Source organism: Fusarium graminearum, chromosome 4 (genome assembly GCF_000240135.3).
Source record: "Fusarium graminearum PH-1 chromosome 4, whole genome shotgun sequence".
NCBI lineage: Eukaryota > Fungi > Ascomycota > Sordariomycetes > Hypocreales > Nectriaceae > Fusarium > Fusarium graminearum.
This window is the reverse complement of record NC_026477.1, coordinates 2,268,438-2,293,773: the sequence shown is the minus strand read 5'-3', so window position 1 is coordinate 2,293,773 and position 25,336 is coordinate 2,268,438. Positions and strand designations below refer to the sequence as shown.

Below are 25,336 nucleotides of genomic sequence, written 5' to 3'. Positions count from 1 at the left end.
GCCGGCGAGTTTGGAGTCGGGTGGCCATATACCAGCCCCAGGGTTATCGCCCTTCATAGCGTTAACACGGGGAGTAACAGCATCTTTCTTTTGTTGGAATAGCATTAGTATGAGCAAATATGTCGCTAGTAGAGAGCACACGCTTCTTTACCAAATCTATTTCCGCTTTTATAAACGAACCCTACTTCTATAGTGCTCTAACTATACTTTGCTCATCAAAAAGATCCTTCAACAAGCTTGATACACATACTTCTCTGTCGACTCGTCCCATAGCATAAGTAGATTCAAATGCAAAGATGCTGAGTTGTCCAAAGAACGGCCGGAGAACCTTGACTACCAACTCATCTTTTCTTTCGAGACTGACATCGTCGTTAATGCCTCCTGGTCCAAGTAGCGGCCTTCGAGACGAGCCCTGTACTACGGGGTTTACCACTGAGGAGGAGTGGAATTTCGAGGCAGTCGCAGTGGCGCCAAGCTCGTCGGAAAGTTCGTCAACGAGAGCAACAGGCTGATAGGTTGACGGCCTGTATACGGCGTCGATAGTGTCAGTGATGAAAAGCCACTCATGGAGCTGGAAATCGTCTGGCGCAACGCATATCAGAAGATCCAACAGCTTACAGGCTTGGAGGACAGAGGCGTTGGTGTAAGTGTCAGAAGCAGCACTATTGTCGGCTGCAGCAACGGAGGAAATAGCTGCATGGATCTCAGCATTAACTACTGGCCATAGCATGCCTAGATGAATTGCACTGGTCCTGAGAGCAAGAGCACGGAACACCATATAGATGTCTGCTCGAGTGGTTGATGATGGTGACGACGTTGAGGAGGCACCGAGAAGCTCGGCCAACTTTCCAAATATGTCCGATAAATCCGAAACAAACGCATCTTCTGAGCCTGCGAGGATCAAAGTTGCAATTCTTCGAAGATTGAGTTGTGTCTTGCGATCAGCCTCGAGGCGGGCTGACGTTGCACCAACACCAAACACAATACCAGCTGTTGAAGGAGCGTTGATGCGACTCACGATCTCTGACATCTTTTCTTTGTCGGTAAAAGTCCATTGCTTTAACAGTGGCAGCCAATCGTCCTTCACCAGGTCCAAGTCCATTCCAAAGAACTTCACGTCATTGAAGGCGTCACCCACGTCCTTCTTCCAATTCTTTTGGTTATTTTCTACTCTCGACAACTCATGGAGAAGGCGCGTGGTGTTTTCGGTGACTATTTCAGGAAACCCCTTGGCCCTGAGTGTTGGTCCGATGACATTGGCTGAAATAGTCGCCGAGGCTGAAAGCACTCTGTCAGGTTCGACGAGAATCTTTGCTAACTTGGGAACGATGCCAGCCAGAATAGAAACAACGTCATCTGGTCCGTCGCCATATCCATTGATAGTATTACCGGAATCGGATTTGGGGATGCCGCCGCTTGACATTGCTGGATCTGCAAATGCAATAGGCCTTGTAGTGAACAGAGCAGCAAGCAGACGAATGAAGGTGTCCTAGAGTGATGTCAGTAAATGGTTTGGCAAGCGGGAATCTAAGGCTTTGGCATACCCCTAGTTCCTTTCTCATTCTTCTTTGTTCCCCAAAGTTGGTATTGTCGACCTTCTCTCCTAGAAGAGCAGCGAATTCTAGAAGATTTGGCAATGTCTGTCGATGCGGGAATGGGTTTGTTAAAAGGTCCTTGAGAAAGGCCATGCAGTCCTGCCAGATCTCGTCCATAGCATCATCATCCAATGTCTTTGTATACTCCACCAGGAACTTGACGAGGTCGGTATCTTGCAGAGAAATTGTCATCGTCGACTTTGATGTGAGATCGGCGTTGCCAGCGCTCGTACGTCGGTAGATGGCACCAAAGAGAGCCGGAATACAGTGTTTTGGTCGACATGCCTCTAATGCCGATAGCATATTGAAAACTTGGGTGGGTTCTCCTTCCTCGGTCGATTGCTTCCAACTAGCAATAACAGTCTCAAGACACTCAAGGCTCTCCGCAGCGAAAAGGTGTTCCAGAAGCCTTCTAGAGCGGTTGCGCATGCGCAGAGATGTATAGTTGAACGACCCAAAGGAGCCCTGATCTTGTCTACTTGAGTCATCACCCTGACCCCATGTCCAGATCTTGTAGCAAATGCGAACCGCGTCTTGGAAGGCCAGATGGACAGTCAGTCGATCGTTTGCTGTAGCACTGCGGGATTGAGTGTTGTCTGACTGCCAGACATTTGATACCATACTTCCAAAGAGTGATTGGGGCTGGTCTGGGCCCTTAACGACCTGTGTACGAGCCTCTTCATTCAGAAGTCGCTGATGCGCTCTTGCTAGCACTTGCTCGAGGCCATTGAGCAGAAAGATCAGTGTAGATTCGGGAGATTGTTTCTCGCCGCCGATAGAGAGAGAACTCGAGTAAAAGGTTCCCCTCAAATTAGCAAAGGTTATGTCGATTTCTTTGCAAAGTGTCTCGACAAGAGGAATTACTACCTGAAAGATGGAATCCGAGTATAATGGCAGGCACTCGGATACAAAAGCAACCCAGCTATCGAGGACTGGGCGACTACTGGGCGAGCTGAGACCATCTTGAAGGCATTGCAGAAGTTGAGGCGGCGGTGTCATAATTTGTCGGACTTCCGGTGCTGAAAGTGATGGGCGACTTCCTCGAGGATCAAATGATGACATCCTTCGCTCAGATATGGGAGACGCAGGAGCTTCAATGGGAGCAATGTCTCGAAGCTTTAGTGTATCATAAACTACATCAAGCAAGAGGACCTGCACATATGCATCGGAGCCTTGAAGCGACTTCTCAAGTCGTTCGATGAGCACGTTCTCAAGATGCTGAGCTGATAGATGGGCAGCAAAGGGGCTATTGAGAAACTTGTGAAGGAGGCTAAGAGCGTATCGGTATAGTTGGTTGACACGATCGTCAGACCCCTGTGTAGCTGTTTCGGTTGGGTTTGTCGTTATGCACCGCATGCATGCGTTGACGAAGAACTCCTGCAATGTCATCTCATGCTCTTCACCCCCAGCTAATTTCGTGTCAGTATGTTGCTGTATAGTTTACAAATGAGCGACTCACAGCTGATCTGTATGTGATGACCATGAAATGAAACGTGCTTAGACACCAGCACAGTCCAAGAAATCTCCCCAGCACACGCCAGTATATTTGACAGGGTCCGTAAGTAGTAAAGGGCAAGATCTAAATCTTCGCTCTCGGAGAACGTCGTTGAGACTTGATCGTTCTTCACGTCATTTTGTGCCAGTGTCTGCAGAAATGGTATCTCAGACAGCTTAGAAACGAATATTAGAAATAGCCTGCGATAAGTTAGTCAAGAAGCATTCTCCGTAGAAAACACAATGTTTACCGATCAATGCCTAGCATAGTATTCAACCACGACTTCACCGTCATATAGAGTTGGGTCCGATCATCTTCTAGAGCATCAAGGATAAGGAATATCGGCTGCGTGAGCATGACTTCATAATTGTCTGCTCCAGCAAGCCGAGGAAGGCTCTTAATATCATGGACTGGTGTTTTTGAACCTCTCCGTTCGGCGGGGGCGTTGTCCTGAAGGGTGTGCGACCACAATACACTCAAAGCACGACCCTTGTCTACAGGCTCGGCACCACGAAAGCGGGAGGTGTCTTGTGCAATGATAAGACTGGAAAGCGCCGCTTCGATATCGCGGTTGGATGTCGAGAGAGCTGATTGCAATTGCCATAAGCCCCTGACTGCTTCCACGTGGTACTTTGGCTCAGATGCCGAAAGATATGCCCAGGCATGTCGGACAAGAAGAGGTATCAGGCTGGAGAGTTGAGTTGTCTCGATCCGCTCAGCGTCATACAGCTGAGTTGATAGTTGTAAGATAGCTGAGAAAGAAGGGAACGCCATGATGTCTGGCTGCTCGAGAAGGTCATGCATAAGCTCTAGGAGTTGTTTTCCCTTGACTTGATATGTCTTTGGAGTCTTGTATACTGCATGAACGAGGAGCCTAACACAAGCATTAAGATCAGTCTCAGACGACCCTAGATCTTGGCAGACAAATTGAGCAGCCTTGTCCAGAATAGTCTGTCCTATTGTCGAAGCACTGAATGGCGGCGGAGATGCCTCAATATTACCCTGCTCATTGACATAAAAGTTCTGTGACTTTTTCAATATCTCATCATTAGAAGGTAGGGTCGAGCTGCTCCTCTTGTTCTTCAGATCTTCTGTGATATCAGGGAAAACTCTTTCTGGTATAAGGTCTAAAAGCGAGAGAGCAACGCTCTGGGCCTGGCTGGACAGAGAGAGTAGTTGCGAATCTGCACTTCCGTGCGTCGATATACGCTCTTTGAAGTCTCCTAGCATAGCCAGAGCAGTCAAGCAGCATAGAGGAGCATGGATTGTGACCATTTCTTCCTCTCGGACGTTGAAATTTGCCAAGATGAAGCTTACTAGTGAAAGCTTGTCTTTCCGCTCGTGTGCGCTGAGTGATCCTGGGCCTAGAGCCTGTGCAAGAAGTCCAGCAATTTCACCATAGATGAGCCCACTTTCAATACCATCAAAGAAAGTACTGGCGCTTGGCAAGATTTCGTTAAACTCTGATTTGCTTGAGGCATGATCTTTGAAGTGTCGCACGCTTTCGATCATAGGAAGAAAGACTTCAGGTACAACGAGGCCGCCAATTTCCCACCTATCCATCAACGAGAGACATATTCTATAAGGCTTGGCGCGTTCACTAGCAGCATTATGAGAGCTGCTCTTTATCATTTGGAGTATGGATCTTGTCAAAGGTCGCAGTCCAAAGTCCTCGAAATAATGAGTTCTTGCGGCTGCAAAGCTGTGTTGATCTGCAGGAGGGCTGCCTGGAGTCTCGCCACTGCGATCATGTTCAGTTATCGGTTCGGGCCCTAGCAGCCACGCCCATAGGCGTCTGTTCAAGCTCATTTCACGCCGAGTGACTACACCAACAGCGGCTTTGAGAAGCAATTCGAGATCATCTAGTTTGACCCGTGATTGAATGACATGGGCGTTTAAGGGAAGATGAGAAACCAACAGGTCCAAGAAGCCACGCTGGATTAGTAACTGCTCATCCGAGAGACCACTTGCAAAACATCGCAGTAGTAGCCCCGGCTCTGGGGACGTGACAACGGTGGCGAGTTTGCTTTGAGTGTCCTCATTGGTGCTGCTTTGTGCTGTCTTGTCTTCAGGGGTAGCCTGTGGTCCCAAGGTTGGCAAGAATCGTATCAAGTATGCAAGTGCACCAGAGCGACGGCTCTGACTGGTTATCGAAGCTAGGAAAAAGCATTGCCAGAAGAAAGTATCGCCCGAAGAATGTTGTTCAGTGATCTCTTCGCTGTATAATGGCCTAATTGCATGCTTGAAGCTCTCGACTAAGCGTAACGTCCGTTCAAAGTCTTCGCTCGTCTCTTCTTCTAATCCAGGAAGTAGGGCAAGAATCATGGATTTCATTGCTGGGCGGAGTGATCGAGGGTCGATACCGAGGAAGTGCCGTTCGAGGAGGTCGAGATAGGGTGCTCGTACAGACAACGAAGCAAAGGAGAGGACTGTGGCCAGCCCTGGCAGGTACAGCGGAAGATCTCTTGACAGGCCATCTTTCCCAATGACTGAGAATACCAGATTATACAACTCCAGGGCTTTTTGATGCACACCAGATGGCAAAGAGGGGTTAAGACATTGAGAAAGTCGTTTCGCGACAGTCGCTTTAGATGGAATCGCATTGACCGATTTTGGCCGAGCTTGTAAAGCCTTGGATCGGTTAGTTGGCAGCCATGGAGCCAGGAGAGTTCGGGTAGCATACTTTCAAAAGCTTGTTTAGAAACGATATGTAGTCGGCCCATTCTTCTAGAGCAGTTTCGAATAATACAAGTGCTCTGTCAACTCCGTGGGCATATTTGCGATACGATTTATCCTTGATAGCATAATCCTCTGTATTCCAAGTTAGAAATTATAACAATAGCCACAAAAACAGAAGCGCATACATACCTTCACCGAGCTGGTTCCTCCATTGCCGTGGAATGGGAGAGTCTCGACCTGAGCTCTCTGGAGACACTGAGCGACGACCGGATCCGGGCTCAAGAGTCATGGCTACTGACTATTACGGTTGACGACGAAACGAAGGACATCAGGTTACTTTCAGTAACACGACAGCGCCAAAAGGCATCGCTGGTGAGCGAGGAGCGTGATAGTGCTTCTGGCAGCTCAAATACGAATAGTTGCAATCACAGGCAAGCACATTGATGTAATGGAAGGCTACGTGGAGCATACATGTAGCTTCGAGCTGCACCCACTGAAACACCCTGAAGAACAGCGGAGCTGTATATTGTTTCAAGACTTTGATTGGCTCAAGCTTCCAAGCCTTGAACCCCCTAGCGTGAGGCTGCCACCGCCCCTCCAGCGCGTCATTCCTTGGGCCATGGACCTCCTCTTTCCTCTTGAGTATCATCACTTCTCGATAAACTCCAGCTTCACCCAAGATGGTATAATGGCCTCGACCAATGCCTACGGAAGATTTCCAGGTCGTACGATTCTGGGTGCAGAAAATCTTCCGAATCTTGTCTCTATAACCGGCTGATTTTCCAAGAAATGCGAGAAGCGAGCTACGCGCAATCATGGACTCTGACAGTATAAACCCAAAGCCTATCTCCTCCGTGGACGAAGATTATCGACCTCCTCTACCACCTCGGCCATCTACGAATGCTACTGATCCAGGATCTTTACAAGGCCAGGCGACAACAGCAATAACGCCTGTTGAAATACAAACATTGTCCTTTCCCGATGGATCACGAGGGACATTTTCGACTCCCGGCCCCGACTCTATCCCGAGCCCCGCTGAGAGTGGTGGTGCTTCTCCCAATCGACATGATAGCAGTACTAGCGCCGAGGTGGATGAAACAGCCAGCCTAATGAGCTTTGCACCAACGATGCGACCTGCCGGAGATATTGCAAGTTTGCTTGCTGGCGAGTTGCATAAGAAAAGCCCTGCTTGGAAGATGCTGCGCACCCAGTCGGCATCCGTTCTTCCCTTTGAGAAAGGCAGAATAGGCGCAGACGACCGGTTTGTTGAATTTTATCGCGAATTTGACCCTCTCCCAGAGGAATACGACGAAGATGCCGAGGAAGACGTTTTACGCCTCTGGAAGTCAAAGCTAAAACATTACTTGATCCTATCATCGGCCGGAAAGCCCATCTGGAGCCGATATGGAGATCTGAGTCTTATCAACTCCTCCATGGGCGTTGTCCAAACCATCATATCATTCTATGAAGGTGCTAAAAACCCTCTCCAAGGCTTTTCTGCGGGAGACACCCGCTTTGTTATCTTAACTAAAGGCCCGCTCTACTTTGTCGCTATCAGCAAGCTGGGTGAAAGCGATTCGCAGATACAAGCACAGCTGGATGCGCTATATATGCAAATACTGTCAACCTTGACACTGCCCAGACTGACTCACATATTTGCCAACAGGCCCTCGACAGATTTGAGGAAACCCCTTGAAGGAACTGAGGGTCTGCTGTCATCCCTGGCCGACACGTTTACAAAAGGCTCGTCTTCGGCGCTGCTTGGTTCCCTGGAGTGTCTTCGACTTCGAAAGTCCCAACGACATGCTATAAATAACACTTTCCTAAAATTACGGGCTGAAAAGTTGTTATACGGTCTTATTGTGGCTGGGGGGAAGCTCGTCAGCGTCATTCGGCCTCGTCGTCATTCACTTCACCCCAGCGATCTGCAACTCATTTTTAACATGCTCTTCGAAAGTGACGGCATCAAAGGGGGTGGCGGCGAGAACTGGATTCCTATTTGTCTTCCCGCTTTCAACAACAAAGGTTATCTCTATATGTACGTCAGTTTCTTCGACGGTACTTCTGGTGAGCAAGCCAGCTCTCCTGCTGCAGCCCAGGGACGCTCGTCGGACGAGGAAATCGCGATGATTCTCGTAAGCCCTGATCGTGAGAGCTTCTTTGAGCTAAAGCAAATGCGCGACAACGTTGCTCAGCAGCTTGCTAAGAACGGAACATTGGCTATCATTCAGAACGCCACTCGCGTCGGCCGGCCCAAGATTCATGAGATTGCCCCTGGTAGCCAGGTTAGCCATTTCCTTTACAAATCTCGGGCCAATGTGCAGTTCTGCATGGCATCGTTGGAGCCACACTTCACCGGCCTTGTTTCCCGCAGGAGATTAATGACGACCTACCATGAGCTACATGCATCAATCCACGCCAAACACTCGCATCTTAAGGTTTTGCATGGAGTTGGGGATGATGCTACTTCGCTGGCATGGACTACGCCTGTTTTCGAGTTTTATTGTGTAGCAGGTCCCAACGTGTCAAGAGCAACCATAACACAGGGAGCAAACAAGATCATTCAGTGGGCAAAGAGGGAAGAAGAACGCCTTTTTATTATTGGAGGCGGTGTGTTCTGAGGATATACCTCCTATCGAGGTCTGGTTTCCTCTTCAATCCTAAAATACAATCCCCGCCTGGCCTTGCCATCGATCATATCATGGAGCCAAGCAGAAACAAAGTGCCTCCTAACGCCGACATTATTCGTTACTAGCGAAATCCCACGTTATTAACAATTAAGATTGGGGATCCGGTATTTAGATCCACCCATCACTTCGATCCTGCCTTTGAGCTGGCCATTACAGTGACAGTAACAGCTCGAGTGTAATCGTTGGCTGCTTGAGAACCATCAGGCTCTGATGGGGTGATGTTTTCTGATGACGGCGACATTATATCGCTGGTTGGGCTTTGTGCCGAATGGCTGTCAAAGTAGTCAAACTTGGAGTCGGAGCGAGTTCGGACAGCGCCCCATGACTTCTTGGCCCATTCCAGAATACGATCATTGACCTTTGAACGACGCTTGGTCTCTGATTCCCAAGATGCGTTCCGGAGATATTGGGGTGGGGTTTCGTCGTATCCGAAACTGTTGCGACTGTTGGTACCAGTTGAAGGATAACTCATGGTATCGGTTGCAAGAGTTATTCTCGAAGCGTTCATGATGTCCACTGAGAATGGTGCGTCGAAGTCTTCACGAAATCGGGGACTGCGTATTGGTGGTGTTTGGAGAGAAGACTGAGGTCGTTGAAAGTCACTTTGCTCCCGGTCTGGGAGCGGGAGTGTGAGGGCGGGCCTTCGGTCTGCCATTTGGGGCATGGCAAGCTGGTTTCAGCTCTGAGAATGTCGTTGATTTCGAGTCAAAAATGTTGATCGAGTTTGAGACACGGTTCATGCCAGTATGATCGAAAGTCTAAAGATGAGATCAAAGATGTGAACTATCCAAGCAGACAGAAAGCCAAACGAAGCTACCTGTTTACTGTTGATAGTTTGTTGACTTTTTACTTTCTAGAGTCAGGCGAGAGGGTAAGGGTTCCCTTTTGTTCAAATCCAGAGACCCGTTGACCATGTGCTTCCGAGCCTAGTTCAAGGTTGAACAAGAGATGGCGCTGCAAGTGTGCGATATAGACCCCTGACTAAACTTGGACAAGCAATCGTGGGACCAACCAAGTGGGCTGCACGGACTGCGGGGGTGGTACGGTGGCCAGTTGGGAGCCAGACATTGCCAGGATTTGCAGGCCAGACTCATCCACAGAAGGGAAAATCTCGAAGGGTGGCCCAGGGTAAGCCACATCTGGGCATCGAGTTGACGCTTTTGGTGGGAAACACTTCGAGAAGTGCCACCGGCCCCATGTTGTGCTAATTTAACCCTGTTGCCGAGTCAGATGTATTAGCTTAGACTCTATGCGGCAGCCCGTTTTCGGTACGGGGTTCCGGTCCCGTCCTCATCAGTTTCCGGTCAAGGGCCCTTGCCAAGGGGATGGACAAAGCACTTGGGGTTCTGGATATCCGATATGTAGTGCAATAATGAGTCACGCTACACAACCACAACGATTGTTTACAAGGGCAACGGCATGAAATGAAGCCTGGACCTTGCTCATGTCACAAGGTCAGTCACGGAGATGAATCGGAAGAGCGTAATTGACCTATCTCGCATTTATGCCTTAATTTATAGTTTAATCTCGAAGGTCAAAACATGCATGACATTTATAGAAACTTGCAGCACATATTCAATCAAAGTACAGAGTGCAAAACTCGCAATACACAGGAACCCTTATCGGCGGTGAAAAGAACGGAATGTATTGGCTTATCGCACAGACACAGTGAAGTGGCAACCGACCGGCCTTATTCACAACAAGGAAACTAACTACTAATGCACAAGGAAGACGCACCGATTCGTGTCAATGTATGTGGTGGCATAAATCTTAACGCCCAATGATACTATTTACGAAGGGATGTGACGCCACTCACGTCGATTAGTGCTCGTCAATGGTTTGCATGTTGTTAATTTATACCCAGCCAAAAGTTTATGTCAGCCATTCCAATCAATGTGCAGATGGTATCTTGTGCTTCGCTTCGCTTCGCACTTCACGAATTACGGCCAGCCTCGAATTCCCATTGATCTACATGAGTGGTAAGAACCTTGTCGATTCTTACGCCGTCAAGAAATTCGGCCCCTCGGTAAGGTGGGTCCTTATCTCGTTCGAAAGAATTGGTGATGGCTTCGTCCGAGACTAAAGTACCTATCATCGGGTGCGAGATGATGTTCCTTCCCAAACAGATTAAAATCCGGTTGGTGTTAATTAACCAAGATGAACGCGATGCTCCTTCAACGTTGAGCAGTAGACCGAGCAAGGGTTTTTGCAAAAAGACATTAGATCTGTGTCTAAGACATGGAAGACTAAAAAGCAAATCTAACTCAACGTTCGGTAAACTGCTTAATAAGGCAGCTGGTTTATTTTTAGTAGTTTTAATGTGGTTGCTACCAGTATCTCTTCAGTTCAAATAGAAAGACTGAGCGTCGGTCTTGGCAATCGACATCCTTCCTCAAAGGTAACTGAATCACATGCGCCAGCAAGTGATGCGACCAAGGCAAGAGCAATTCACAAACACCAAACAGGAAGACTTTTCAAGCTGAAAATGACACCCAAGGAAGGACCGAGTACCTCCTCTTACCGCGAACGTTTTATGCTTTCCTTTCCTGTTTGACAAGATGATCTCAGCTATGGTTCCTCGTCCACCGACACATTCTGTTGAGGATGCTTCAACATCAGCTTGTGTCTTCTATCATTTCGGGTCATAGTAGCCCACGCCAGCTTTCTTGCTCTTCTTGATCCCTCGATCCAATCCAAATATCCATTGTGCTATCTTATCATTCCCATCTCCAGTATCCATCAAGTTGTTAATCAGTGGTTATGGCTCTGAACAGCCCCAGGCACAGATCAGTTAGCCAATCGTCGCTTCAGAGCACCTATGGCACTCATGAAAGCACTTCCAACCCTCCAAGGCAACGATCTCCATCTCAGCCGCGGTTGCCCTTCCAGAGCTTGAACGAGACTTCTGTCCTTCTCCGCCCTCCTGGGCCCCTCGAGAGCATGCTCAAAACAACTACAGAGACAGGCGACCTGGGCATTTATTCTATCAATCTGCCATCTTTAGGTACACGTCATCACCTCCCTCGCTCAAGAGCTAGCCACAGTGACAAGAAACGACAGTCTCAGTCTCGGCATGATGGCTCCAAATACGGTGCAACAAGAGACGACCGTAAATTGCTACCCTCATATCGAGACCCTACTTCCGAGATTCTTTCACTATACGGCGGTTCTCAGACCCCCTATTCCAGGTCTTACTCTCCAGCTTCGGAGGATCAGCGTTCGCATTCCTTGACAACTTGCAGTTCAAGGCGAGTGCCTTCTTACAAATCCTCAGGGACCTTCAGCAGTCAGCAAAGTAATAGTGGACTTCAACGTCCTCGCTCACCATTTCCATACCCAGCACGTCTGAAGCGGCCTGGTGTCCGGCCTTCTTCGCCAGCAGTGACAGATAACGGCCTCGTTGATTACAGAAGAATGGTTGAGATTGACAGGTCCGCACACGTCAGTATCTTGATTCCTCTCTCTCTATCTCTTGTTGAAGTCTGACTTCGCCTCTACAGCGCACAACTTCTGGTTCCTACATGACGAGAGGTCGCCGCAGGTATCGCCAATACCCCCCTTTGTCTTTGAGACCAGAGTATAGTCGCTCAGCGTCTTCGCTGCCTATGCGCACATCATCAGCACCTTATTACAGATCAGGAGCAGATTCCTCGGGGGCACTGGGCGACATGATACAGCTATACCCGGAATCTTCCTATCGCCAGTTTGCTGCTGAGGACCAGAGCATTCGCTCGGCTAGCTTGACTTCTATAGTTGAAATGTATCGGGGAAAATCATCAGATGGCTCTGTGCAACCTACCCGGTCTCCCTGTTCAGTTTACTACGACTACACCGAAGACTGCGAAGAGACCTTCTCGGACCATCTGCTAAATGGGTCACCAGTTTGTTCTCCTGGTGGAGAATTCAAGCACATGTCAAAAGAAAATGCTACGCAGGATGCAAGCATAGAAACAGACACTAGAGACAAAGGTACAATGAACTATTAACGGCTGTATGATGCTGACTGATGTGCAGACGAATATGATACAACATTTTCTTGGCGTAAAAGCAATGAGATTAAGCCAGCTCTGTCGGTATCCAGTGTTCACCGGCGACTCATCGGTGAACTCAATGGTGGCACAACTAACCAAAATATCTCAATACCAACGAAAAGAAGGTATCCATCGACGCCGCCGGTCCAACCGCAGCCAGCAATAAATCAACTGGAGCCCAAGTACTTCTAGCAAAAGCAGACAGGTTCTCGTGAAATTGTATTTCCAGGCCATCGAGAGTCCCACGATAATTCGAAGATATCGCGCGAGCCTGCGTTGCGTGGCACGGGTACAAACCTGGTCAAGAAAAACAATCTTGCAACTTTAACTCTAGCGAAACGTGTATCAGTTGTTCAATCTAGTGACTCAAGTGACTCGGACTGGGTATGGGATAAACCAGAGGATACCACAATCGTCGAAGACAACCAAGTTGTTCAGGGTGTCACTCGTGTTCCCTCCAAAGCGACAGCTCCATGCTTCGAGGAACGGCGGCCACAGGTGAAAGAGAATTATACGGCTAGAAAGCTACCATCTCACTCGGGACAGCATCATCTCAATGCTAGCACAAATATTGGAGACCAAAATCACGCAAGCAAACAAGTTACAACTGAACAGGATGTGCAGGCATCGAAGGCCCATGCAAAGATTCTGTCACCAAGCCCGATCTCGCCTGCACATCAGCTGAGACTATCGAACAGCATACCCCAACTAATGAAGGCCTTACCACCATTGCCCCATGAGACGCAATCTAACAACCAAATTTCTTATGCGGCCTCATCTGAGGATACCCGAGCTCACACAAATATCGACGGCAGCCTTGTCGATAGCTCTGTTGCGGTTCGATCAGGAAACGGTACCGGCGAGTGGTCCTTAGAGCCTGTGTTCAGTAGTAATGACTTGAGAACCCCGTCCCATCAGCGGATACAGAGTCAACCTCATATGAGTCAATCGCGATTCAAAGTTCGCGTGAAGTCGTCTCAGCAATCCATTTGCTGTGAAGCCCACTTGACTGACTCTCCCAAAGTTACAGGAAGAAGCTCCAGTAGTCCTGTCAAGCCCAGACTTAGGCTCAAGGTATCTCGCAACCGCGTGAGCAGTAAATTGATGGACCTCGATGATATTCATGTACGAAATGAGGGTATTCGGCAATGCAAGTCACTCCTGGAATTGGGAGATGCGCCTCAGGGAGAAGCCTCGTCAGACAGGTCCAGCTTTGAAGAACCACTTGAGGAACAGTTGGCTCAGCTTAATTCCGGCAAACCACTTTCGAACATTGAAGAGGGTACCGCGCGAGTATATTCACCACGAATATCTGACCAATTCGACATTTCCTATCCGTCCCCGACAAAAGGAATAGTGATGGCTGAGTTGGTGCCCCGATCAAATCTTGAGGGTAGCCCAGATTCATTCGACCGCCAGCAACAGGACTTCATCAGTAGACCCATTCCGAGGCCCCTGGGGCACAAGACGTCTGGTCCTCAACCAAATGGGGTGATGGGGATAAAGGGTAGGGAATTGATGGCTACGTCCAATATCCATGAAATTGATCCAGCAACATTGGGTTGCGACATTATTTCTGATAGTTCGGACGAATCTACCTTGGCTCCTAGCCAGATCACTGTGCTGTTGGCGCAACGACTAAAAAACAAGACGCTGCGAGTGAAGCGCTGGGTGTTGGAACTGAAGCGGACAGTACAGAAGTTGATGAGGAGAACATCGAATCGACGGCAATAGTCGAGGAATGGAATATAGCATAGTGGTGATACTAGTCGTACAGGGATGGATGGGGCTTCTCAATGCAAACAGTGGATGGTAACAGTATAACTTCATGGGCTGGTGGAGGACCACAACGTACGACCATTGCTTGGCATGCACTGCAATGGAGTTGCACTTTCTGTTGGTTACCTAGCTTTGATCATGACTGGTGCTACGAGTGAGATGTCAACGACATAATATAGAATAAATTCAAGTATGTTTGTTGTATTTGTGTTTTCTATGTGCTATGGGTATCAAGTAGATTACCGTGACGAGCGCTTGTGAGTCGTAAACATCGTTATTGCTTGGTAGAATCACTCATGTCGAGCCAAGCCTGGCAACGGTCCTTCTGACCCTGGTCAACAGTCTCCATGGTGTTGTTGTTCAATTCAAACACCAGGCGGCGTTGATCGTCTCCCCAGTTCTCCCACTTAGGGGTTCCTTCGTATCGATCTTTGTTGGGGTCGAGGTTGTGGACAAAGCTGATCCAGTAACTCTGCACGACAGGTATCATGGGCGCGTTGTAAGTGCGATAGCTGGGTCCAGCCTTGGCAGCGGTGTAGTCGGGGCCAAAGACTGCGGGTGCGTTTGCAACGTGAGGGACACCAAGACCATCCTCGATAAATTCCGTGATCTGAACGTTATAGCGATAAGACCAGAGAGTCTCGGGGTCGGCGTGTTCAGCGTAGGCGTCGAGCATGTTGTTGGTAGGGCAGACGAAGGTGACCTCAGCATATGCGCGGGAGGCTGAGGGGAACCAGATATCGTGCTTTGGGAGTGCGGGTTCCTTGGGGTAAAGCTCCAAGATGGTTTCAGTGTCTTTGGTTGTGAGATAGGGGTATTCGTTTTGCATGTATCGGATGAATTGGGCTGAGCTGCCTGCGTTGACGGCATAGTTGGAGCCCTCTAAATATGGAGTCAGTATTTTGAAATGGAGAAAAGGGGCCAGGTCCTGAAAACTTACCATTGGTACAAGAGCCAGTCAGCAGTGGCACCTTGGCAAAGTTACCCTTTTTGTAGAGTTCGGAGGGGAAATCTGGGAACATGTCGCCATCGGTAGTGGGAGCCCAGTAGAAGTAGGAGCGGTAGTCTCGTCCGTCGAAAGGAGCCTTTATGTTTTGAGCTTGTAGAGCTGACGAATCCATTCCCCGGAGGCACGCCAACGTATCGTCCTCTTCAGAGCAGTTTGTTGCGTTGACGACTCGGTCAAATTGGTACTGAATATCGTTGGGTTCTGGCAGGCCAGGCATAAAGACTGATTCGGCGATGGCACCCGCGAAGAGACCCTCGTCTTTACCACCGTAGGCGGCGAGTTGAAGAGCCACTGATCCAGCTCCAGCGGATTGACCGTGAAGGATGACACGCTCAGAGTCACCACCGAATTCTTGAATATGCTCCTGAACCCATTTCAGAAGAAACCTCTGGTCCAGCAGACCGGCGTTCAGGTCGCCATCCTCCTTGATCTCCTTGCCAGCCAAAAATCCGAACATGCCAACGCGGTAGTTGAAGTTGACATAGATTATGCTGTTGTTTGAAGCAGTGACGAGTCCGGAACCGTTGATATAGGGAGATGCATTCCTGATGTAACCGCCGGATTGGAAAAAGACCATGACAGGGAGTTTCGAGTCCGAGGTTACGTTTGCTGGGGCCCAGACGTTGACGAAGAGACAGTCTTCGTCGATAGTTGAACCAAGACGGTCATTGACTCCTGGGCAGAAAGGGGCGTACTGGAGAGATGTAAGTAGGTCGTCTATATACGAATTGCGAGGGCACATACCTTTTGAGCTTTCAAGACTTCGGTTGTAGAGTCTGGCGCGACGGGTGCTTTCCAGCGCATGTCACTAGAAGTGGATTTGGCATAACGTATGCCTAGATACTCGTAGATATCGCTGGAGAGGACGTTGCCCTCATATTGAGAGTAACCCAAGTCAACAAAGGGACCTTCTTTCTTTTTCGTGCTTTCATCGGAGCTCTCTCCCTTGCTATTACCATTATCATTGCCCTTGTCATTGTTATTATCGTTATCATTATTATTATCATCACTATCATTCGAGTCTTTGTCTGGAACATTGCTGGGTTGTGGAGGATCGGCGTTACTTTTGGCAGCACTGTCATTAACGACGTCGTGCTCCTTTGAGAAAAGACACTTTAGTCGCGTTGCAGATAAAAGACTCGACCAAGAATAACAGACATGTGCATGTAATAACTTGAGATACAAAGTAAAAACGAGCTTACCTTTTTCTTAAGTCCGTAGTACAGTCCCAACGTTAAACTCAGCACCAAGACAACAAGAATCACGATCCCACCAATTATGAACCATTTTTTTCGACTGGGCTTTTTCGTAGGTGCTGTTGTTTCGTTGGGGATGTGAACAGAGTCTTCTTCAGAGATCGGATCCTGTCGTTTTGGAGCGGCCGTCATTATATCTCTGAGTAACGAGTTTCTCAAGAGACGAAGGAGCGTCTTAGAGAGTGAGATATATACGTATATGAATATTCACGGAATCGCCAACGGGTGGTTAAACGCTGGACGTATCAGGTTAAAATGATGGGGCAGCCAAGAATATAAAACTCTTGAGCATTGAAGGAGCGGAACCCGAACAAAGAAAAACAGAGCAGGGGATAGGGGATCGGTGGGTTTAATAGCTGGAAGCTGACAATGCTTAATGGGGATCACGGATACCCATATTTACATGCACAAGGCAATGCAGCAGAGATACCAAGACTTTCTGCCCTGGCTATCGTGTCATGCCTTGTTAGTCGTAGTCCAAGAGAAGTGACTGTTAGTTCTGACATAAAAATACCCTTGTTTATATTTATTTATTACCCTCGTCTAAACGGATTTGGTTTTTAGCTTTCAAGAATCCTAGTCGGCCGCCACACCCGTGCATGAAGAGCTACAGGGACCATTTACAAGGGGATTTGTGGGCGGTTATGGCGAGCTTATAAGTACATACTCTGAGTGATAGCTGCAGCCAAGTGGTGACTGTTCCCTGCTATGTCCAGGGCCAGACTGTGTCTTTTGTTGTGAGACTTTACTGGTTAGTCCAAAGTCACGTTGGTCGCATCAGGCAATAAGAGTTGGTACCTGGGTTTAGTAGTGATGAGTTGCAATGATATAAAGATTCAAGTAGAGGCTGAATTAGCGTTTGCAACTGTAAATGCTCAGGCGTTCGGGTAACCGTTAGCGATGCAGCCACTGAGCCATAGCCGCAGGTACAGGGGCGATGAGCAGCACGACGAACATCATTGGACACAATTTAACGCTACTGTAGGAACCCACAACCTCGAGTCAAAAGATGGACGGGCGACGGGCTGGACTCTTTCAGTCACCAACAAGGATTCATTCTCAGGTCATGCGAAAAGAGAGATGGAGTCGCAGTCACCGGGCCATGTTGCAGATTGCGGCGTAGGGCAGAATGCTACCTTCTTGGCATCGGTCCTAGTCTATTGAAGATGGTCTTATTGTACAATATCGCAACTCTTCGGCCATTTCCTAAAACAAGAACTCATCTTGGAGGAATGTTGTTGTTGCAATAGGCACTCTGTCTGACTCGCTGTAGCATTTAACATGATAGGGAACTGACTAGTAGCAAAGACACAAAGAATGACCTCTTTTAAGACACATTCAACCCCCATTGTTAAACCCCCAATCTTTAATATTAACCCCTACTCTAAATGCCAAGACTCACTACCCTTTCAGCTCTGTCGATGTGTCACTCAAAAGTTCCTAATCGCTCACGGCCGTAGCTCATCAACGTGCTGGTGTCTCTATTCGGACATGCCTAGTTTGTCCAATATATTGTGGATCGAGGGTTAAGCACAGATGTATGCTGTGTTTCTCTCAGAAGTCCGTGCTGGTACGTTAATGGTTGAGGGACTTGCTTTTGTATCTCGTCTTGACTTGTCGAAATAACCTTGAATTAGCGACATGTATCGTGACGTGATGGTGTTGGCTGTTGGTTGTTGTTGTTACAGCCCATTCACCAAGCGCCTGTCTATACATACTGCAGTAAGACGGAACACCGGAAATTAAATCAGCAGGCAAGCGATGGCTGAGTGAACCAGGAGTCGTAGATTCAAGGCCATTGCATGTGATGACCAACACTTAAAGCTGTGCCTCAGGGCAGTGATGTACATGCGATGCAAAGCCCTTGCAGCAGTTGAGCCTACCCTAAGCTGCATCGATGGAACCAGTGTTGAAATCAACAATGTGTCAATTGCATCTCAGGATTGCTCTAGTTTTGTATTTTAAATTCATCCTTATCAGAGAAATGAGCTTCATACAGATAACAGATATAAACCAATATGCCGATGCCATAATGTAAGTCGTTGTTGTATGAGGCCTAGCACGGTCAAGTGACAGGTACAGTGTAGGTTGCTGACAGGGGCTTATTATTATTTTTTGGCGCCGTAACGATCCATCCATTCCATCACCAACCTGACCACCTTTTATTCCCCAATGGATGATTGCTTCTCAATAACAGAGCACATCATAAGCTTTAAATCATATTAGAAGAACTCTCCACATTTCTCATCATGGAGGAAACACCAATGGGCGAGTCCATCAAGATATCGTTAGTCTTATATTCCCCTCATCCACTTTCATCTGCTGACTCGAACCACCACCACAGCTGTGAGCGATGTCGCCGCCGCAAGGTGCATATATACGTCTCTGACTCGGGAATAACCTCTCTAACAATTTACTAGATAAAATGTGATCGAAAGCGCCCATGCTCACGCTGCATCAAGGCTGGCACAGAATGTATCCTCAGCGGCAGTGGGGAGAAGCAGCGGTATGACTCTATCTACACCGTGCCAAAAACTCTCACTGACCACCTCATAAAGACCTATATCAAAAGGCTATGTTCAAGCTTTGGAAGGCCAAGTGGCGTCTCTCGAATTACTTATCCGCAAACTTGCTGTTGCTGACAGTGCAGAGAGGGACGACATGTTATCCGAGATCGCACTCTCACCACCAACTTCACTAGACATGTCACAAAAAGCAACAACTGACCATTCAAAGTCCAACACAGACCCTAAAGTAGTTGCTGCGCAGGTACGTTCTGGACAGTTGAGAAGACCTCGGTCAAGCCACGCGACACAATTCTTCGGGGGCACCAGCGCTTTTCACATCCATCTCTCCCAAGATGTCTCGCTATCACCAGACGACATGAGTCCTCCCCTTGAAGCCAATTCTACATCTGTCATGACGATGGGAGGTATACCGGAGACAAGCGCCAGCAGCAGCCCGAGCGATGCAAACTTTGTATACGCACCGCACGACGAGACGTCGCAGACATGCATGGCCGCCTATTTTCAGTACCAATACCAGTTCCACATGCTCATCTACCGGGAATACTTCCTGAGAGACTACGACGTGGGATCAGGGAAATACTACTCAGATGCTCTGCTCTTCGCCATCTGTTCTCTGGGCGCCATGCAGCTCGACGAATTTCGCTCAGTCTCCGACATCTTTGCTCACCAAGCTCAGCAACTCATCTACGCAGACCTCGATAGCCCGGAGCTTACTACTCTTCAAGCACTAGCTCTACTGGGATACCGAGAGATTGGCGTAGGTCATACTTCAAAGGGCTGGCTTTTCGCTGGCATGGCCTTTCGTCTCGCGCACGAGATGGGTCTTCATCTCGACCCAAACAACTGGGATGCCTCAAGCGAGGGGACTTCAAACCGTGACACGGAAATCCTGAGACGAGTTTACTGGGCCATCTTCATCGCCGATAAGCAATTGAGTCTCTACTTTGGAAGACCGCCAGCTCTACACCCTAGCGAGTCAGATGTGCGTAACACGATAAGACTACAATATCCTCCAGACTGGGAGGGGTTGCTCGATACGTATATCTGTAAAGGGGCTTCTGCGACAGAATTTGAAGACGGAGTCGCTCTTGTTGGTTCTTTCATCTACCAGGCCGAGCTATGCAAGATCGCCCACCTGATGATCACCGATCTCTTTGAGAACCGTCGAGGTAACGTGGATGCGACTGTCGCTGCTACCAGATCGCGACAGATACACGTGTCCCTCACAAAATGGCTTTCAAGTCTACCTGGGACACTTCACTGGAACCAATGGACCGTCGGCATAGTGCAGCCATCTGTGCTCCGTATGCAGTAAGTCTCGTACTCAACAAGCCTTACCCCCTATTACTAACAAGTCACAGCATGTTGTTTCATACAATCATGATTATCCTGCACCGGCCACCTTCTCACCTATACGAAAAGCAGGGCATCGCCGAAAGTGAAGACGTAGAGATTTGCTACGAGTCGCTGCAAGCTATACTCCGTCTGATGCGGACATACTCGCGACATTATCGCTACCGCTCACTGCCACTCGACTTTGTACAGACCCTTTCCACCGCAGCAGGTACCATTATGATGAAGAGATTCTTCCAGGGTGCATCATGGGAAGACTCAGACATTGCACGATCCCTCTCGACTGTGATTGATGCAATGGAGGAAGTCCAACATACCTGGCCATGTATGGGCGAGATCAAAGACTACGTTGTACGAGCACGTAACGCACAGGTCGTGGTGCCTCCCGAGGATCCCCTCATTGGACCTGATCTCATGAACGGTCTGGAATTGGATCATAATGTCACGGCAGATCTCATGGCGCAATGGGGCGAGGAGCTGGGCACTCTTGTGACGGATGAGTTTTTGAGTATGCAGCTTCAGGGCTCCGAACAAGGTGTCATGGCGCCATTTGATTTCAACCAGCCACCTTTGGGCCCTCAATAGTCGGAGGTACCGATGCAAGCAAAGATAGATTTGAGCATGTAACTACAAAGCTCAGCATGCCTATAGATAGAAACCTCCAACTGTTGCGCAGTTCGCAGTATGGACAGGAAACATGTTATGTTGATGTTCTTTAGATCAACGGTCACGACAGGTGGGTAGGTCAGGATATAGCCCGCACATCATGCAGTGTTGACAGAAATACCTGCATGATCCTATAGAAGAGCCAATCTATACCACAAGATATGTACGGTGACATGATTGGCGTGTCGATGCTGGCCTCATTTTCTTCTCCCCCATATGTCACTCTGCAGGATCGAGTTTTTCACCTTGCATGAGCGAGTTCTCTTCCAACTCAGGATTTCAAGAAAACAATCATGCAAAATGACGTCTCCTGACTAATCCGTATCGTTTCCCCAGCCCATAATCAGCGCGAATTTTGAGATGCAAAATCCATGTTTACTTTTGTCCTAAAAAGGAAATCAGACAGATTCACATGGAGAAGAGATGGAGACGGAGAACGCGGGGGGCTTTACCGAAGACTTTAGACTAGCGCGTTAACTTGAGCTTGAACCTGGGGCTGAACAGATGCCGGCCGAGGTCCAATCTTCAACACCAACAACCAACTTTCTTTATCATCGCCAAAATATCTTGCATCTTAATTAATTTTTATTCTGAATTCGCTTCAATCCACCGATCGATACAAAGGATCACGCCACATTCGATCACCCCACCCACAATAATCTGCACATTGCGCATCCCCTCGCGCTCTTGTCTGCCGATCAATAAATTAAACATCATGTCCTCCTCCTCGACAACCACAACAACATCACCATACCCTTTCGCCACCGCCCCCGACATCATTCGCTCTCACCAAAAGGATGCATACTTTACCGGTCATCTCGCCCAGATCCTCAGCGACCTGCACCGTCGCCTCCGCGGCGCCCGTCTAACACACACCCGCGCCCCCGAAATCCAGACCCTCGCGACACTCGCCTACTTTGCCCTCACCACGATCCCTGGTAATCGCACACTCGGCGAGGAGTACTGCGATCTTGTGCAGATTGATGCGCGCGACGGCCAACTGCCCGCCATTGACCGTCGCGCCGGCTACGTGGCCGCCAGCATTCTCCTGCCCTATATCGCTGCCCGGGTACTACCCGGACTGCGCGCCCAAGCTCGCAAGCTTCTGCAGCGGCGACTGGAAACCCTGCGCAAAAGGGATGGCCAGTCAGCTACAGGGCGTGAGGCGCGCATATGGTCATACCTGGAACAACATCTGAGCTCTTTTACGTCGGGCGCTCCCTTCCAAGCTGTTATTCTTGCACTTTTCTACTTTAGCGGCACATATTACCAATTGTCTAAGCGACTCCTTTCCCTGCGATATGTCTTTACACGCACCGTCCCCGATACGCCCGACCGCGCAGGGTATGAGCTACTTGGTGTGCTGCTAGTTGTCCAGCTTGCCGTTCAGAGTTATTCGCATATTCGCTCTACCATCACCGAATCAACGGCTCGCGAACGCGCCGCCTTCGGATCGTCTGACGACATCTCTCTCAATCATGATGGTGCTTACAACCAAGACAACAACTTGTTGTTGTCCACAGGCGCACCAGGCTCCAAAACCAAAGTTGACATCTTTGCTGCCACGCACACACCAGCAGCGACCGTGCCGCGCCTCCAGTTAACTGATGATAAGACTATGGGCTACATAAAGGGTGGACAGCAGAGAAAGTGCACCCTCTGCTTAGAAGAGATGAAAGATCCCTCAGCAACACAATGCGGTCACGTCTTTTGCTGGGAGTGTATAGGGGATTGGGTGAGAGAGAAACCCGAGTGTCCATTGTGTCGTCGGGAAGCCATGGCCCAACATATTCTGCCGTTGCGAGTGATGTAATTTACTTTAACTTGTATTTCATCTGTAAAAATATACAGTACAGTTCAGATGAACAGATATTAATATGCTCAACTACATCCAAGTAACAGATGCTTCAAATAATAAAAAGAGATACCGAGGCTCAGCGCCACTGGGTATCATCAGAGCAGCTTTGATGCTGCCATATAAAAAAAGTGCTTCAAACCTCCCGTGGTATCCTTTCCAATCCAATCCGATTCCTCATGCAAGCCACCCATTATCCGCCAGTCGGCTTCCCAAAACATAGTCTTGAAAAGAATAAAAATCTCGACACCAAGAAAAAAGGGCCCATCCTTGCATCAAGCAAAGGATCGCCCACCCAATCACTCCTTTGTATACATACTTATACACAATTACCGATCGAATTCAGGGGCCCATCACTCGCAACCGCCAGGTACACACCTGCCGAGCTAGCTGAACCCCTTCAATTCCATCTGTCCCGTAAAAACTTGTACACAGAATGAAAGCTTGTCCCATAAAGGTATCGTGAAAAAAACGTTGCTTCAATGCATCAGCGAACTCATAACTCCTTAATCCCATGACCGGTCTCTGTCCGATTCTTTGGCACAATGTCCAGCTGTTGTTGGTTGGTTGATATGGTAATGTTTTGGTTTTCTTTTTTTTTTTTACCTTGTTTGGTTTTGCCCAGGCTCGGTTGGCGCTTACTCGACAGAGAACAGGACGATCTCGCCCTTGGTCATTCTGTCGGAGTCGGAGTGATCTCCAAAGCTCCTTCTCTTCCTTGCCCTTGCCCAGCTCACTGCCGTTGGCCTCACGCTCTCGGTGGAAGCGCTTGAGAACACGGTTCAAGCTGACACCCTTCTCGCTTTCAGGGCCCTTGTCAACGAAGCTGAGGAAGACATCAGCACGGGGCTTGTAAAGCACCACTTGGCCTTCGTTGGGTTCATTGCCGTCCTTGCTCTGGGGGCGATATTCAATAAGCTGTTGAGGCTTCTTCTCCTTCTTCTCCTTCTTGGAGGAGGAAGAGCTCTTCTTTGACTTTGATGATGATGATGACTTGGTCTTGGATTTAGTGGATTTGGACTTGGGCTTGCTGCCAGCAATCATACCAAAGATGCTGTGACTGGCAGAGGCACTCTTGGAGTGCTTGGAATGCTTAGAGTGCTTTGTCTTCTTGAGGGGGCTGGTAGGAGAGGCATCGGGCATGTCACCACCGGAGTAGTCAGGAGAGGGAGGGTACACAGGACGCATCATACGGTTGATACCACCAGTCAGTCCAGAGTGTAAAACAGGAGGGGCATCTGTCATGACTTGGTCGTTGGGGATGTCGACGTGGAGGTGCTTGCGCTTCTTGTCCTTCTTCTCAGTGCTGCTGCGGCTCTTGCGTCTCTCAGATTTCGGGGCCGGCGTGACAAATTCGGCGGTGGGCACGGGTGCGCTTCCATATTCGACAATAGGCTCGTCATCGTCCATGAAGCTGTAGTCGTCCTGCTTGTCCTTGGGCTCGTATCGAACCATAGAGGTTCCTGGCTCACCGTCGGGTAGGTCCTGCTCTCCCAAGTTCATGTTGGAGGCATTGGGCGTCTGGCCAGTTCCAACGAGGAACTCAAAGACATCCACATGGGGTTCGGGGGCAGCGGAAGGTGGAGTGGGCGCCTCAGGTGGAGGGCCGTTGGGAGACTCATCGTCGCTGCTCTCTTCGTACTCGGCCCAGCCGAACTGGTCCTCGGGAGCATCCTCGACGTAGGCATAGTGGTTCATGGTCGCGGTGTGGTTGACGGGGGCTTGAACGGCTGCCATTGCTTGATCCTGGGTGTAGTGTTGCTGGTTGTCGTGGTTGTGAGAGTGTTTTTGTTTCTTGTTCTTCTTGTCTTTATAAAGGGCGCCCTGGTACTTTTGGTCCTCGGTCATGCAACTCTATATGATGTCAGATGATTACACAGAGTCAGGGGCTATGAGTCGAGGGAAGAAGCTATGGCCCTCGAGCCAGTCCTGGTAGTACATACGGTATGAGATCGGTACTGAACGCCAGGGAAATACACCATACAATCAATGCAGGTGAAGGTAGCGCCGCGACAACGATTGCGGTGAGGGTCGAGTTTCTTCTTGGTGAGAACGTCGCCGCAGTTCTATATGAAGGAAAGTTGGGTTAGTATAACAAAGATGAAAGCTGTTGAGGTTGACTACGGCATGAAGGGTATAAGTGGGATGCAAGACAATGGAGACTCATTCGATGCGGCGGGGTGGTGTGCTGGGATATTTGAAGGATGCCAGGGGAGGCGAGAGCATGGCAGGACGGTTTATGGTGGGCCAGGAGATCGGCATGGGGAAGAAGGGGTGTCCCTTGAAGGAGGCAGTTCGTGACAAGAATGGTGTGGTAGGAGTGATGTCAGGCGTGTATGATGTTGTTTTGGGGGGTGGGCATTCAGGTGGGCTTGTGTTTGGGTTGAAGGGTGGGCATTG

At 49.0% G+C, this 25,336-nt stretch overlaps 8 protein-coding genes across 8 annotated transcripts; 4 read left to right on the top strand and 4 right to left on the bottom strand.

The window, feature by feature from the left end:
* Window positions 1-147: 147 nt before the first annotated feature.
* Window positions 148-6,058, bottom strand: FGSG_07084 (uncharacterized protein; the record flags this gene model as incomplete). The annotated part of the gene is made up of 7 exons (XM_011328483.1): window positions 148-156; window positions 251-1,489; window positions 1,545-3,004; window positions 3,055-3,290; window positions 3,341-5,721; window positions 5,774-5,901; window positions 5,959-6,058. 7 exons carry the CDS (start codon window positions 6,056-6,058, stop codon window positions 148-150), a joined length of 5,553 nt encoding a protein of 1,850 aa, XP_011326785.1.
* Window positions 6,059-6,584: 526 nt separating this feature from the next.
* On the top strand, window positions 6,585-8,390 carry FGSG_07083 (uncharacterized protein; the record flags this gene model as incomplete). The annotated part of the gene is made up of 1 exon (XM_011328482.1): window positions 6,585-8,390. The coding sequence occupies one exon, from the start codon at window positions 6,585-6,587 to the stop codon at window positions 8,388-8,390; it is 1,806 nt and encodes a 601-aa protein (XP_011326784.1).
* A 190-nt stretch (window positions 8,391-8,580) lies between these two features.
* FGSG_07082 (uncharacterized protein) lies at window positions 8,581-9,123 on the bottom strand (the record flags this gene model as incomplete). Its single annotated transcript, XM_011328481.1, has 1 exon — window positions 8,581-9,123. The coding sequence occupies one exon, from the start codon at window positions 9,121-9,123 to the stop codon at window positions 8,581-8,583; it is 543 nt and encodes a 180-aa protein (XP_011326783.1).
* A 2,096-nt stretch (window positions 9,124-11,219) lies between these two features.
* Window positions 11,220-14,224, top strand: FGSG_07081 (uncharacterized protein; the record flags this gene model as incomplete). The annotated part of the gene is made up of 3 exons (XM_011328480.1): window positions 11,220-11,900; window positions 11,960-12,428; window positions 12,720-14,224. 3 exons carry the CDS (start codon window positions 11,220-11,222, stop codon window positions 14,222-14,224), a joined length of 2,655 nt encoding a protein of 884 aa, XP_011326782.1.
* Window positions 14,225-14,543: 319 nt separating this feature from the next.
* FGSG_07080 (uncharacterized protein) lies at window positions 14,544-16,666 on the bottom strand (the record flags this gene model as incomplete). The annotated part of the gene is made up of 4 exons (XM_011328479.1): window positions 14,544-15,151; window positions 15,210-15,972; window positions 16,023-16,376; window positions 16,481-16,666. 4 exons carry the CDS (start codon window positions 16,664-16,666, stop codon window positions 14,544-14,546), a joined length of 1,911 nt encoding a protein of 636 aa, XP_011326781.1.
* A 1,404-nt stretch (window positions 16,667-18,070) lies between these two features.
* Window positions 18,071-21,000, top strand: FGSG_07079 (uncharacterized protein; the record flags this gene model as incomplete). Its single annotated transcript, XM_011328478.1, has 7 exons — window positions 18,071-18,104; window positions 18,541-18,568; window positions 18,761-18,821; window positions 18,955-19,040; window positions 19,093-19,303; window positions 19,544-20,373; window positions 20,424-21,000. The coding sequence occupies 7 exons, from the start codon at window positions 18,071-18,073 to the stop codon at window positions 20,998-21,000; spliced, it is 1,827 nt and encodes a 608-aa protein (XP_011326780.1).
* Window positions 21,001-21,796: 796 nt separating this feature from the next.
* On the top strand, window positions 21,797-23,527 carry FGSG_07078 (uncharacterized protein; the record flags this gene model as incomplete). The annotated part of the gene is made up of 1 exon (XM_011328477.1): window positions 21,797-23,527. The coding sequence occupies one exon, from the start codon at window positions 21,797-21,799 to the stop codon at window positions 22,892-22,894; it is 1,098 nt and encodes a 365-aa protein (XP_011326779.1). The 3' UTR covers window positions 22,895-23,527.
* FGSG_13056 (uncharacterized protein) lies at window positions 23,433-24,673 on the bottom strand (the record flags this gene model as incomplete). Its single annotated transcript, XM_011328476.1, has 2 exons — window positions 23,433-23,489; window positions 23,579-24,673. 2 exons carry the CDS (start codon window positions 24,671-24,673, stop codon window positions 23,433-23,435), a joined length of 1,152 nt encoding a protein of 383 aa, XP_011326778.1.
* Between the last annotated feature and the right edge of the window lie 663 nt (window positions 24,674-25,336).